General features: G+C 44.5%; 1 protein-coding gene across 4 annotated transcripts in view; it reads right to left on the reverse strand.

Moving 5' to 3' along the window:
* Positions 1-1,916: 1,916 nt before the first annotated feature.
* LOC139263042 (M-phase inducer phosphatase 1-B-like) overlaps positions 1,917-15,558 on the reverse strand; it is a 46,110-nt gene continuing 32,468 nt past the window's right edge. For 3 of the 4 annotated variants that reach the window (XM_070878533.1, XM_070878531.1, XM_070878534.1), the window contains 4 exons: positions 11,338-11,436; positions 10,738-10,871; positions 8,204-8,315; positions 1,917-7,258 (listed from right to left, as the gene is read on the reverse strand). In XM_070878533.1, coding sequence (XP_070734634.1) covers positions 7,121-7,258; positions 8,204-8,315; positions 10,738-10,871; positions 11,338-11,436 — 483 coding nt within the window. In that variant the 3' untranslated portion in view covers positions 1,917-7,120. The remainder of the gene's footprint in view (positions 7,259-8,203; positions 8,316-10,737; positions 10,872-11,337; positions 11,437-15,558) is intronic. The other variant, XM_070878532.1, reaches the window with a different exon arrangement.

Genomic DNA, 15,558 nt, shown 5'->3' on the forward strand with positions numbered 1-15,558 from the left:
GTAGCCCCACATGTAGTGGTGGCGATTGAAATCGGCAATGTAGATGGCTGGGTCGTTAGCAGTTGCTAGGGCGATGGCTAGCCAAGTCACCTGTCAGCGGCTTGTAGACATTCATGATGGTCAGCATGATTGCGATAGAAAACGGCGAGTTTTCTGCCGGTGGGATTTCTTCAGCTTCAGAAATTCGGTTGGCCCAGCCATATGTGGTATTTCATGTGGTATTGGCTTGCTATCATGTGGAATCCATGGAGCGGGTTCAGGCAGGTGGGTTTCTTGGAGGGCAAGAACAGCGATCATTTAAATTCCAAGTTTCCTTGACAAGACCACAAACTTCGCTCTAGATAAGCCTTCAACATTGAGTTGATAAATGCGGACAGCTGGGCCTATTATCTTGGTTGGTTGGTTCTGAAAGAGATCTTTGGTTGACATGTTCAATGCTTTCATGCTTCTCAGACCAGGTCGTCACTTTCCGGCATTCCGACATCTTCTTGATGACATTAGCTGGCACGTTCTCAATAAACGAGCACACACAGGGAGACCATATATTAGGTGGGCATCAGCTCCCCTGCTGGTTATATGGAAAGGGATACATCAATGGAATGTACTGGTTAGTAGGAAGGGAATCTAGGAAACCCATGTTGACCCCTGAAGATAATCTAGTTGTGCGCCATATCAAACGAATATTACCATCCATATTATTCATACCTGACTAGATGCATTCCAGGTAAATTTTCATGGTTCCCCCAGCACAAGATTCATCCTTCTCACCCACAACACAGATGTGCAGAATAGAGGTGGCGGCATCGGTCATGTGTCTCTTGTAGAGTTTCAATTTTGTGGGTTTTTTTCCCCCCCAATATCAATTCAATATTGCTGACTGGAGCGTGCGCAGGTACAGTTGGAGCAACGATGAGTGATCATGGAGCGACATGATCGGGGCCCGAGCCCACCCACACTGCGATAATTGTGTGCACTAGGTCCGTGCAGCAGAGCTAGCCTCCGGTTGTCTTGGTTAATCCTTGGCACTGGACCAAGACCTAGCTCTGTCAAGCCCGTATGGTGGCTGTTGTGCAACGGCTACCACACATTAAAAAAATCCACGCACAGGCTTCTTCCACCCTTCAACATGTAGTTCTGGACCTGGCATATTAGGTCCTTCATTGAAACACCTGTGAACTCATTCCTTTTTGCCGTGGAAGCAAGTTATCCTCGATACGAGGGACCACCTATGATGATGATGTAGAGTTTCAATCAGCATAAAATCATTCGGTGGAAGTTTCCTCAAGGCACCAATGGCAGAACTGATTGAGGAATCAGCTGTTCTCTAAAACCAATAACTTAACTAGGCTGAATCCCTTGAGAAATATGACTAGAGTACAGGCTGACAAGACACTAGCCCCATCTTTTCAATTGCATTGTTCAGACTATTACCTCAAGGTGAGGGACAACAGGGCTGATGGTTTCCCTCTACAACCTGGAAGAGCACAAAGGGATAATGTTTCTGCTTTTGCCGTGATCGGTAATCTGGGAGTAAATTGCATTAATTTGCCAAGTGTATGGTTCAAGTTTCCATTCAAGTTCATTTCCATAATCACAAACTTCAAATCTTCCATGAAACAGCACAATTGGACGGAGAAATATCATAATTGTTTCTTTTTATATTCTTTCCATTAAAAAGTATTCCTTGATATATTTAAGAGTGACAACCTAGTGCAACTCTATGTAACCTGGCCCAGGTGATCAAAACCAGTAAATCTTCCTCACTGCCATTACCTCCGTTCCACCACCATCATTGTCCTCAATTAAGTGAACTCAATGGCAAGAATCAGGAGAATGGAGATGAGATAAATAGTGTTCTTGAAGTGATTTTCTATAAATTATGTGTATTAAAACTCACTATAGAAACAGGCTCACTGTTGAATGCTCAGATTTTATTACAGGTGTTGGATTAAAACTTATTACTGTCCCAAGGCAGCAAGTTACATTATTGAAATTGTAATGGTTTAGACAGATATCGAATTGAATTACTGGCAGGCATCTGGTGCTCCTAATGGACTCAGTATCGTACCAAACAGGAACAACATTGGAGATCATTAGTTCCTCAGTATTTTAAAAAGGCAGTGAAATCTAAAATGAGGGCAAGACTACTTTAAAAATCTGTGCAAGAAACTAACAGAAATGATGTTTACATTAAAAATACAGATTTGTAGTAGAATAAAAAAAATTCAACACTGCACAGGCAGCAATATCAGCAACAGTGTGAAGTCCGTTATAAAGGTTTAGTACATCTGGAATAAGATGTCCACTCCAATTTCAAATACAGCTATCTTTTTCTTTTTAAAATGTAAAAATGACACTGTCGGGACAGTAGTTATCACCCAAACACATTGAGACTATATTGCAGAGGTCTTAATCGTTGTTAGGAAAAAGTTCGATCTTCATAGTGACACAACCGGCGTTGATTTTATTTATGGGGGAGGGGGGAGACGTCATGGAACAAAGGAGGACAAGTATCTCTGTTCAATAGCTTTTCATCTATCGGTGGCCCACCAGGAAAATTTGGATACCCTCCCCCCTTCCAACCCCATTCATCGGGAATGTCACTATCTCAGTTGAAATGCCCGCTTTGAAAAAGCTACTCAACAACGTAACAAACCCACTCTATAAACTGACCAATCACACAAACAGCAAGGGTGACACAAGGGAAGGAAACCCCACCCCAAGCAATCTTAAAGCATCCACTTCATCTTGGGACTAACGTACTTGAGACTCTACAGAGGAGTTTTGCAAATGGGAATTTGTAAGACGCATCCCAGAGGCTTCAGCTATGCTATTACTATGTACAAACGCATACACACAGACACACACATATATGCACACAATGGTGCTCCTTGGCTAGACCACCACCAGGAGCCACACCGAGGTTGGTCATCATCTTCAACCTTGAGCTAATTTGACCACAAAGCAAAGTTAAAGTAATTCTGCAATCCTCAGTGCCAGTAACTGCATCATTAAGTGACACATCACCTTACTCTGGCAAGTTTATTAATACTCGCCAGGGCAAGAGCCACTCTTCAACTGGTTAAGTGGCTCAAAATAAGAGCTGGTGACAGATCTACAGTTAGTTTGCAGTAAATCACTCTTAGCTGAGATTATTGGTGTTCAGCAAGCAAAAGCATAGGTTGGCATGGCAGTGCTGTTTGGAACACGGTCCAATGAACATTCATGATACCATTAAAGTGGAAGGAACGGTAAACAAAGAATCCAACCTAGGCAGTGTCAGCTACAACCAGTGTTGTTAGGGGCCCTAAGAACAGCTTATCTTGATGTGGTATGGAAGTGGAAAGAGAGGGGTAACAATAGTTGGTAAGGTTTAAACTGGAAGATTGTCCCAAATGCTTCTTATAATTGCGTCATTCTACGTAAATTAGATCTTACTCCATTGCATGGCAATGATTTGATTTCCATTGAAAAGGCCGAGATCTTCCTTGGCCTGAAATCCAAGATGCACTCTCTCGGTTGTGTCCGACCTGCTGGCACCAAGGGGCGTTAATCGCTCAACAATGCATTGCCCACTTTCCTGATTACACGAAGGACACAACCAGAGTCCAGTGTTCTGATTATTTCTTACAACCAGTATCTGCACCCCTGATGTCTTTAGATGCTTCACAGTTATGGAGGAGTCAGCTACACAAAGTTAATACTAGAGTAAAGAAGCCCAGTAGGGAGGGAGCTACACATTTTATATTCCTGTGGAACAAGTCACGAGTATCCTCAGTTGGTAAGCACATAAAATATAAACAGATAATGTGCACTACACACCACACTCAGTTTACAACAGAATCTTAGCCAAATATAAACCTCACCTGGTGCAGCCCTCCTCCCACACTGTATTGCTGTACTGGTTAATACTACTAATTTTTAAAAAGCACATTTCTACTAAAAAAAAGTTACTTTAAGTTTTCTCTTCCCTCAGCTTGGCATGCCAGTGTACATTGCCACAGAACTGTAGGGCACAGATTTGAACGATTCCACATCCAACTCATTCTCATGTGATCAGAATCACATATTGGAGGGCTCAGAATGCCAGCTTTATGGTGGTGTGGAGAAGGATGAAATGATGGTGGGAATTTATTGTTTTAATGTTTTAAATGAAGGAGCACCATCTTTCTAGGAAGAACCACAGGTCCATCAGTCTGCAGGATGGATTCCCAGTAGCTCTGGTGTGCTGGCAGCTCAGCTTGTGTTCATTTACAAACATCTAATTTGGTTTTGTTGGGAGTGAAAACCAATATAGAGCAAAAGAAATGACAGCACTCCCATCAACCCAGCCACCAACTTCAACATTTCACCATTGCCTGGATGAAGACATCACAATCTAATCTACATGTGCTTTTTCTGACTGTTACTTATGTGTAACCATTCTCTTTCCTCAAATATTTGAACCCGTTTTACAATATTCCTGCATATATCCCTCAAAAAAAGGGAAATATTCAATGATTTAATACATTTAGAAACATTTATATTATTCCATCAACTTTTTTCTTGAATTTAGAAACCATTTCATGGCAACATGACTCTTTAATTCCTTTTTGTGTCCAGTTTCAGCAAAAAAAAAAAAAATTGCCAGTCACCAAAATGGAAGCAAAGGTCACATGAGGTCAAGTACAACATCTAAAGCCCGACCTTCCCAAAAGTCCTGACATACCCAACTCTTCCTTGTTAAAAAAAACATTACATTCTGTCTGCCCCAGTTAGTTGATCTTAGGTGGGGAAGCGATTGGACCTCGGTGATTAGCCTGAGTCTTGAACTCTGGGGTGGGGTTACAGGGTGTTGGGAAAGTCAGCCAGGGGCTCTGCCTGTGATCACCATCCAGTGACTCCTGCTGGAAGATGCATGTATGGCCAACAGATGAAGACAAGATCAGTCTTCACGCAAGTTTTGACAATAATTATAGTCTGGCTGTTCAACTGTGGAGGATAGGATGCCACCCAAATCTCAATATTTAACAGCACTCACCCTCAAAACTCACAAAGGGAGAATGGGTACTTGGGTTAAATGATGGAGGGCCAATGGCATCACAGAATCTTTTCCAAGAGTCAGCACCTTCAGAAGGAGAGGGAAGAAATAAAACTGGGTTTAAAGAATTCAAGCCTGGTTACTGATTTTTTTTTTTTAAAACTGTAATTAATACCACATCTTGGAAGGTTGGAGATTTTAGTACTCTAGACAAGCCCTCTACAGGAGTGTCCAGTATAAATACACAAGCCTCACACAGTTAAGGCATGTATTGCAATCAGGATTTTAGCAATTTCATTCATATTAAAATAGCTGAAGCCATTGTGATGCTCCATGTATCAGGTGTCACATTCACCCCTCATACAGATACTGATACAGTATTTCATAGAGGATCCAGAATACACTCATACTATGAGCAGATTGAGCTCCTTGGTGATTCAGTGAGTAAAGCCATCGCTTGGTGTAACACCAGGACTGAGATTCCATTCCTGGTCTGTATTACATTAGCTCATCTCAACCAAGGCAACACTAGGGAGGGGGATTGCTATATTTGAAGGGAATTTTTAAAAACTGCAGAATTCACTACTCACCACTATCCAGTGACCCTTGCTGGAATGCACATGTCTGTAGATTTCAGGCAAGACCAGGATCAGGCCATGCTGTTGTACCATTCATGGTCAAACAATATTCTGACACACGATGCGTAAAGCCATCACAGCACAATTGCCAGCGTGCTGTTTGGCCATGAATGGCACCACTGCCTGGCCTGATACTGGTCTTGCTTGGCATCCACAACACGGAGGGAACTCCAGCCATCTTCCACAGAACGACCCTTTACTTCAACAGGGGTCAAGTACCGACAATAGCTAGTTTAGAAATGGCGTGCGAGAAGGGAGAGGGGGGCTGCCCGAGGGACTGGTGAAAGCATTCAGATTGCTGGTCGATGCTCACCGTATTAGTCAGGCCCACCTCTGACATCCGCCTGCCCATCTCCGCAGAGTAAAACGGTGCGCTCTGCTGTGTTGTGAGAAAGGGGTACTGAGGTGATGATCAGCCATGATCTTATTGAATAGTGGTGCAGGCTCGAAGGGCTGAACGGCCTACTCCTGCACCTATTTTCTATGTTTCTATAAAAGGAGAACCTTATGACTTCTGCGAGCTGCCCATCCTTCTGTCTGACGGCCAGGGCACAATCTACTCACCAGCACCAGCTCTGGTGAATAACCAAAAAGTTTCAGACTAAACCATCAGTCGGCAGTCAGGTCTCCGCTTCATCCTTAAGCTCAATCTAATTTACATTTTGCATCAACATTTCTAAATACCGCCCGAGTTAGCTCAAATGGAGGGTTGGATGTGGGTACCATGTGGAATTGTTCTTTAGAAGTGACACAAGATCACTTCATAAGCAGACAGCTTGGCAACAAAAATAGATTGTTTCACAGTATCTGTTCGTAGTGCAATGCACAGAAAGGGGAGCTTTCTTGGTGATGTAATTATTCTCATATTATCCCCACCCGCCCATGGCAAATGTGTGAGGGAAGGTGGAAGAGGTGTGCAGACAGACAGACAGACACACAGAGACAGACAGACCTCAGCGGCTTCTACCAATTGACCACAAGATTGGGAATTCACGGCATGGGGAAATTACAGGAGCAAAGTGCCAGCTATTATTCAGCAGGGCAGTAGTTGGTAAAGCCAGTGATCGCCGCTGCCCATCTATGGCCATGTTGGGTAGGTGGGATGGTTGGAGGAAGAAGGATGTCAGACGGTCAAATCACTTCTCAAAAAAGCCGAGGGAGCTTCTATTAAATTAAGACGGTTATCCTTAAAGCAAATTCTTCAAAAAGCGTAGTGGTTAAAAACCTCTTCAGTCGCAATCCATTTTGTTTCAGTTATGCATGTGGCAGTTAATCTTCATGCTTTCTGATTCTGTAACATTCCAAGATTTGGATAGAAGGAGAACCTTCCTCTGCTAATTATGTGTAATGGTGGAGTTGGAACATTCTGGAATTGCCCATTGTCACAGTGGACGTAACCAGTGAAAAGATAGTGCCTATTAAATGGCGAGGGAGTGTCCCATTGCCTTTTTCTCACATCCAATCACTTCCTCAATCTCGAGATTAGGTCCCGTCTCCGACGGTCTCCCGCCCAGGATTTGCTTTTTTTCCGTAACTTCAACATCTCCTCCTGGTAGTCTTCATGATCCATGGGACAGTACTCAGGTGGGTCGCAGTGACTCTGCAGTACAGCAAACGGGAGAAAAATCAGTCAGACATTAGTTTTACAACTTTGGAAGAGACCATAATCTAGAAACATAGAAATTAGGTGCAGGAGCAGGCCATTCGGCCCTTCGAGCCTGCACCACCATTAAATAAGATCATGGCTGATCATTCAACCTCAGTACCCCTTTCCTGCTTTCTCTCCATACCCCTTGATCCCTTTGGCCGTAAGGGCCATATCAAACTCCTTTTTGAATATATCTAATGAACTGGCCTCAACAACTTTCTGCGGTAGAGAATTCCACAGGTTAACCACTCAGTGAAGACGTTTTTCCCTCATCTCGGTCCTAAATGGCTTACCCCTTTATTCTTAGACTGTGACCCCTGGTTCTGGAACTCCCCAGCAACAGGAACATGACTAATCTAGAGTCACTTCATGGTGAGGCAGGTCATCAAGACATCACTGACATTTCTGATCAAATCCCTGCCCTATCGCCTGCGAAACCCCCAACATAAAAACAATGGTCCTCTCAACAGATGACGCAGACCACCTTTCGCAATGGGCTTCTCTATAGACGACAAGAATCAAAACCATTTTATTTCCAATTAGAAAACTTGTGATCAAGCAGCAGAGCAACTTCAGTTTCCTGGGCGCTTAGTTTCTGTAATCATCTTTAAAAAGTTGCAAGAGTAGCAATGCTACCTTTAAAATATAATTGCTCTGCTCATTCAGAAACGTTTGCAGTATTTATTTACCGATGAGATATATATTTTTTGAAATCTCACTTATCAGATGGAGTAGCAGAGATTTCCTCCACAAAGCTGGTTAATGTCAAGCAACACCAACATTCAGTGTTAATTTACTGGATAATCAGCTGCCTTGCAATCCGATATGAGAGGTCATCTAGTGCACTACAGAAGTGGTCCCTCCATTTTCCCAGGGAAATGACAAGCCATTTCTTACCGTGAACTGAGGAAAGAAAGCCTTGTACCCTCCTTTCAGTATGTAGAGCTCTGGATAGCACAGATTTGGGTACTCGTTCATACTTCGATCCTCCTCCCGCACCAAGCGACACCTTCAAGGAAAAGGAGACCAGACAGGTCTGTACCGTACTCATGCAAAGCCTCTCAAATTGTGAATCGAATCATTTTACTATTCTGTGGTGATGTGCTTCCTCTCCACCTCTCCCTTCCTCAAGATAGCGATTAGCACTATGTCACAGTTATAGGTGCTAGCAAGCCTCCAGTACATAGGGGTCAAGTTTCGGCCGCCCGCTAGAACGGCGCACATCGGAGGCCCGCCTAATTTATTGAACAAAAATTGCGCCGCTTACCTACCTCAGGATTCTCAGATAGCTGTTGGCCCATTTCCACCTCGGCGCTGCGTAGCAGGAGCTGCTGGGGGCAGAGCTACAGCCCTGCGCCAAAAACAGTACCGGCAGCTGTCCCGGGCCAAGTGGCCTGCGCATCTTCCATCGGCGGCGGGGCCCGCCCGCCCTCCCTCTCACTGGGTGCGGGCCCTGCCCGAAGAGACATTGCCGTCAGCCCGGCATCGGCTGCTTGCGGGCCCTGCCCGAAGTCCTCGGCTGGGCCCGTGTCCTCTCGCTGGGGGCGGGCCCCGTCCGAAGAGTCGGTGGCGGCCCAGTTATTGATTTATTTATCATTTATTATTGATGTTGGCTCTTTATTTGTAAAAGTGAAGTGTTTAATGTAAACCCCACTCCCCTATCTTTTGTTCCCTACACCTGATTTCTAAGTGTAGGCAAGGTTTTTCTGAGCATACAAAAATCTACACTTGCTCCATTCTAAGTTAGTTTGGAGTAAGTTTTCGCTGCCTAAACTTGCAAAACAGGCGCAAGTGGCCGGACACATCCCCTTTTGAAAAAAAAATCTATTCTAGAATGAAACTGTTCTAACTCACTAGAACTGGAGCAAACTAAAGGCCGAGAATTGCAATTTCTAAGATACTCCATTCTAAACTAGTTACTCCAAAAAAAATAGGAGCAACTCAGGCCGAAACTTGACCCCATAGAGTTTTACAGCACAGAAACAGGCCATTCGACCCAACAGGTACCGACAGTACCTTCCCTCAAGAGCCTGGACAGTGAGTTTCACATACTTTTTGGACTCTAGAGCCACCGTAACCAAGTTCAATCCTCACCCCAAATCCACATCCACCCATTTTCCTGCAGATGCTACCAAATAGTTTTCCGTCTCCTTGACCCAAGGAGTAAAAAAGGGGTTGAACCTCGGTTGTTACTCGGTTAACTCTGTTTCTCACCACAGATGCTGCCTGACCCGCTGAGATTTCCAACATTTTGTGTTTTTATTTCAGATTCCAGCATCCGCAGTATTTTGCTTTTGTGTAGATCGTTACTGGTCTGTGTGACTAAGTAGCACGTTGGCCAGTACACTTATCCACCAAGCAATTAGGGAATCTCTACAGTATGTTTAAAGGGGATTTCTTCAAATTTTCTTCTAAAACATTAATCACAAAATCTTTACTTCACAACGCCTTGTTCTGAACCGTGCTCATTTAATCTTTTATCCTGTAATGTCCTCCTTACGTTTTACCACCCACCCCACTGCAGGATTCTTCCCTACGTCATCAATGGACAATTCCATTCACATCTGGCCTTTGACTGTGGTATCACTATAGTAACTGATTCTACATTACTAGAGCGTGCCTGTGTTTACTTGGGACAGGATTCAAAATGCCAAAACTCATTTTACAAAGAATACCCGTTAAAACTATCAGCAAGAGGAAAATCATATCTGGTTCTAGCCACGTCAAATGAAGGAGTGACCCCTGCCAACAAACCAGAAGCTACCGGAAGCTGCGCAGAAGCATGCTGCCATAACGGTCAGGTCCCAAATTTTAAAAATACCGTTCACGACAACAGATGGAGGATCTGAGAAGTGCTGAAGCACATCACTAATAAAGTTTCATTATTACTAGGTTGGATTACTGTTACTCATCATCGCCGTCTGTCCCTGGGAGTCAAGGATGACTTGGTTACTGTTACTAGGTTGGGTTAATGTTACTGGTGATTTTTCTATTTTAAAAACTGTTGTCTCAAAGGACTAACAACAGCTTCTTAAAAATAAACTCAGTTTGAATTTTATTTAAAATTAACAGTGCTAACAAAATTCCCTAAATCTGCTTCTTTATTCCTCATTTTAGGAAGGCCGGCGACAACAAACAGAAAAACCACTTGAACTCCGCATGCGCAACTCTTCTGGTTCAGGAGTCTTTCCCGAGTGATGGGACAGAGTACAAGGCTCAACAGATTGTGGCAGCCAGCCCCTTGTCAATGAGAATAGTTCATTGGGTTCGAGCCTCACTGCACGAGTCAGTTATCTGTTGAGCTCTCACTTCACTCCTGGGTCCCAGAAAGTACGAGACAGTTCACCACTGTGCCAAGTCACTGTCCCAATCTTCAGCCTACATTTAATACCCTTTCGATGGAGATCAAGAAAACAATTCATGCAACTCACATCTTTGGTCCTCGCTCCGATGAAAATTCACAATGGAAGATTATAATCAGTCTCTTGTCTTTGGATTTGGGAACAATGGGCTCCTTTAGGAAATGGTGGATAGCATCATCTGCTTTGTGAAGGTTCAGGGCACCCTAGGAAAGTTGGAGAAGCAGCAAGAATCTCAGCAAGGACTAATTACAATGAGAAATATTATTCCTAGACTGGGACTTCTCAAACTTGCAAAGAAGTCGAAAGCGCAATTAAAAAAATACACATCTGCTGAAATGCACCCAGGTTAATAATGGAACTTCTGCAATGAATTCAGATCCTCACACGATTGGATATATTAATTCAAAGTCCAGCTTATGTCAGGAGTTTAAAAAACAGATATGCAAGGAAGCAGACACTGGCTGCTCACAGGGAGGAACAGATCTCACGTTCGATAATAATCCATTTGCTTCATGTAGCAGAAAGGGGGAAGTTTGGAACAAAAACAGAAGGGTTGATTTACAATTGGTGACAGATTACCCAACAGTCCTTTCTTCTCGGAGGAATGGTGCGAGTGTAGGTAGGGTGGAAGAAAGATGTACTTGATCATTTGTTATCCACTGCACTTACCTTGATGTGTCCTCCTTCAAACTCGTAAGGGTAGCGACAATCAACGATATAGGCGCTTTCTAAAAGGTGGTCATATTCTCCATGCAGTACCTTGGCCATCTGTGCAAAAGTCAGCAAATTTTACAGGATGTACCCTTTATGGTTACTTTCTGTTCTTGCAACTCAATACCCAAACACCCTTACATAATCTGCCAGCTGAAAGATCCCAGGGACAGGTGTGTAGCATTTGTAGATGATAAGCCAGATCTACTCTACACCTGACCGATCATTTTTGTTTTGCCCAAAACACAGGCTCACATTCAGTGAAGGACACGAAAGGCAGATTCTGACTTGTGGGTGTGAGATGGGAAAATGCAATGTTCTACTGTGTTGGCAACTCCATCTCTATGCCAGTGAATCACAATCTAAAATACAATGGTGCTGGGCAAAATGACTGACAAAAGAAAACAGCAAAGAGGAACCAATGACACCAATGAATGAATTTGTGTGCATAATAGCATCAATACATTCTTCCAAAAGTCATTACAGGACCATGTGTTGACCAAGAACACGAGTGAGTTGTTTTGATAGTGAAGCAGATCGATGGCTTATACTCAAAAGGAAGAGAGCTATGCCAAAGTATTGTACCAATCCATCACTTCAACAATAAAGGGATGCCAACATCATGGAGCTTGGCCAAGCAGCTGGCAGGGATTTGGACATACGCTGCTAGAACCTGATGCGCTGCTGCCAGCAAGGTGGTCATTGAAAAGGACTTGCCTCAAGGATCCATGGCCCCAACTCCACCAAGGTATGTGAGCAATGTTATTCAGAGTCAATGCCTTTGAAGAGAAGGCAAGGTACATCGACCTGCACCCAGACCTCCACCAACTCAGTTCTATCGCTGGTCACTCGGAACTGCAAAAGAATCCTGGTATCGGCTGGGCTGTCTAGGGGAGAACTCATTACCATACCTCCCCTCAGAAAATACAAGCATCACAGGCAGCAGGAAACATTTATAAAACAGTTTTAATGTGGTGAAATATCCCAAGGATTTCACCAAAGGTTGGCAAAAGACACTAATCAAGAATTGGGAGCATGCTAGGAGGGCAGTGTGTAGCATGGGGTGACTCCTTCCAATTTTTCTTCTCGTGGGTGGAAATGGAAACCCTTGGCAACCATTTATGCGACAGCACAACTGAGATCTATGAATCGACCCAGGCATTTCTATTCTGTGCTGCAGTATTACGTACTGTGATTAGTTCAATAAATCTCATTAAAACAAGCATGCTAGCCAGTTTTATTTTGAGTGAATCCTTTGACATTGCAGTGTTTGACAAAAGTTGAGCAGCTCAGTTGGCCAAGTATCAGACTCATGGGCAAAAGATGCCAGGTTCAAGTCTGGCCAAGGTTCATTCGTCTTTCATCCCAGGACGTGGGAGAACATAGAAGACAGTGCGCAGCAGTACTTGTGTATGGATAATCCTGGTTGTTCTGACTGGTAATGGCAATTGGCATCACACCCAATAGGCTGTCATCTTTATTAACAGAGATGGACCTAGCTGGAGGCAGTCGTCCAATAGGGAATCTGTCTCATTGCAGTGTCACTCAAACATACTTCAGCGCAAGTCCTAATCATCATAGGCAGTCCCTCGAAATCGAGGAAGAGTTGCGTCGGAGGGGCCAGCGGGGAGTCAGAAGTCAGAGCGGCAGTTCGTGAGGCCTACAAGGGGCCCAACAGGAGCGTCGGAGGGGCCAGCGGGGAGTCAGAAGTCAGAGCGGCAGTTCGTGAGGCCTACAAGGGGCCCAACAGGAGCGTCCGAGGGGCCAGCGGGGAGTCGGAAGTCGGAGCGGCAGTTCGTGAGGCCTACAAGAGGCCCAACAGGAGCGTCGGAGAGGCCAGCGGGGAGACGGGAAGTGGTGCGGCAGTTCGTGAGGCCTACAAGGAGGCCAGCTTGTGCAGCTGCAGCAGGGAAGCAAAAAGGTAGAAAGAAATCGAAGGGTGACGTCACAGCCAAGGGAGTAAGTGATTGGTGAGTAGTTTTTCTTTTTCTTTATCAGCAAGTAACCTTTTAGCATTGTTGTTGCCAAATTAAGTTAATCCAAGGTTTAAGTCATGGCAGGAGAGCTCGGGCACATGTTATGCTCCTCCTGTGCTATGTGGGAAGTCAGGGACGCTTCTAGTGTCCCTGACGACTACATGCACGGGAAGTGTATCCACGTGCAACACCTGACAGACCAAGTTATGGCACTGGAGCTGCAGGTGGATTTACTCTGGAGCATCTGCGATGCTGAGGATGCCGTGAATTGGTCTTACCACAGGTAAAGGTTACACAGACAGATAGGGAATGGGTGACCAACAGGAAGAGGAGTGGAAAGAAGGTAGTGCAGGGGTCCCCTGCGGTCATACCCCTACAAAACAGATACACCGCTTTGGGTACTGTTGAGGGGGGCGGGGGGGTGGATGACTCATCAGGGGAGAGCAGCAGCAGCCAAGTTCATGGCACTGTGGGTGGCTCTGCTGCACAGGAGGGCAGGAAAAAGAATGCGAGAGCTATAGTGATAGGGGATTCAATTGTAAGGGGAATAGATAGGCATTTCTGCGGCCGCAACAGAGACTTCAGGATGGTATGTTGCCTCCCTGGTGCAAGGGTCAAGGATGTCTCAGAGCAGCTGCAGGACATCTTGAAGAGAGAGGGTGAACAGCCAGTTGTCGTGGTGCATATAGGTACCAACAATATAGGTAAAAAACGGGATGAGGTCCTACAAGACAAATTTAGGGAGCTAGGAGCTAAATTTAAAAAGTAGGACCTCAAAAGTAGTAATCTCAGGATTGCTACCAGTGCCACGTGCTAGTCAGAGTAGGAATTGCAGAATAGCTCAGATGAATACGTGGCTTGAGGAGTGGTGCAGATGGGAGGGATTCAAATTCCTGGGACATTGGAACCGGTTCTGGGCGAGGTGGGACCAGTACAAACCGGACAGTCTGCACCTGGGCAGGACCGGAACCAATGTCCTTGGGGGGAGTGTTTGCTCGTGCTGTTAGGGAGGGGTTAAACTAATATGACAGGGGGATGGGAACCTATGCAGGGAGACAGAGGGAAGTAGAATGGGGGCAGAAGCAAAAAATAGAAAGAAGAAAAGTAAAAGTGGAGGGCAGAGAAACCCAAGGCAAAAAGCAAAAAGGGCCACATTAAAGCAAAATTCTAAAAAGGGACAAAGTGTGTAAAAAAGACATGCCTGAAGGCTCTGTGCCTCAATGCGAGGAGTATTCGGAATAAGGTGGACGAATTAACTGCGCAGATAGCAGTTAACGGATATGATGTAATTGGCTTCATGGAGTCATGGCTCCAGGGTGACCAAGGCTGGGAACTCAACATCCAGGGGTATTCAACATTTAGGAAGGATATTCAGAAAAGAAAAGGAGGTGGGGTGGCTTTGCTGGTTGAAGAAGAGATTAATGCAATAGTAAGGAAGGACATTAGTTTGGATGATGTGGAATTGGTATGGGTAGAGCTACGGAATACCAAAGGGCAGAAAACGCTAGTGGGAGTTGTGTACAGACCACCAAACATTAGTAGTGAGATTGGGGCCAGCATCAAACAAGAAATTAGGGATGCATGCAATAAAGGTACAGCAGTTATCATGGGCGACTTTAATCTCCATTTAGATTGGGCTAACCAAACTGGTAGCAATACGGTGGAAGAGGATTCCCTGGAGTGTATTAGGGATGGTTTCCTAGACCAATCTGTCAAGGAACCAACGAGAGGGCTGGCCATCCTAGACTGGATGATGTGTAATGAGAAAGGACTAATTAGCAATCTTGTTGTACGAGGCCCCTTGGGGAAGTGACCATAATGTGGTAGAATTCTTTAATAAGATGGAGAGTGACACAGTTAATTCAGAGACTAGGGTCCTGAACTTAAGGAAACGTAACTTCGATGGTATGAGATGTGAATTGGCTAGAATACACTGGCGAGTGATACTTAAACGGTTGATGGTGGATAGGCAATGGCAAACATTTAAAGATCACATGGATGAACTTCAACAATTGTACATCCCTGTCTGGAGCAAAAATATATAAATTGGGCAGAAAAAGCAGCAAACCGGAGAACTGGGAGAATTTTGTAATACAGCAGAGGAGGACAAAGGGTTTAATTAGGAGGGGGAAAAGAGAGTACGAGAGGAAGCTTGCTGGGAACATAAAAAAGGAAGATACAAATAACCTTCCAGAAATACTAG

This window comes from Pristiophorus japonicus, chromosome 4, assembly GCF_044704955.1.
Source record: "Pristiophorus japonicus isolate sPriJap1 chromosome 4, sPriJap1.hap1, whole genome shotgun sequence".
NCBI lineage: Eukaryota > Metazoa > Chordata > Chondrichthyes > Pristiophoridae > Pristiophorus > Pristiophorus japonicus.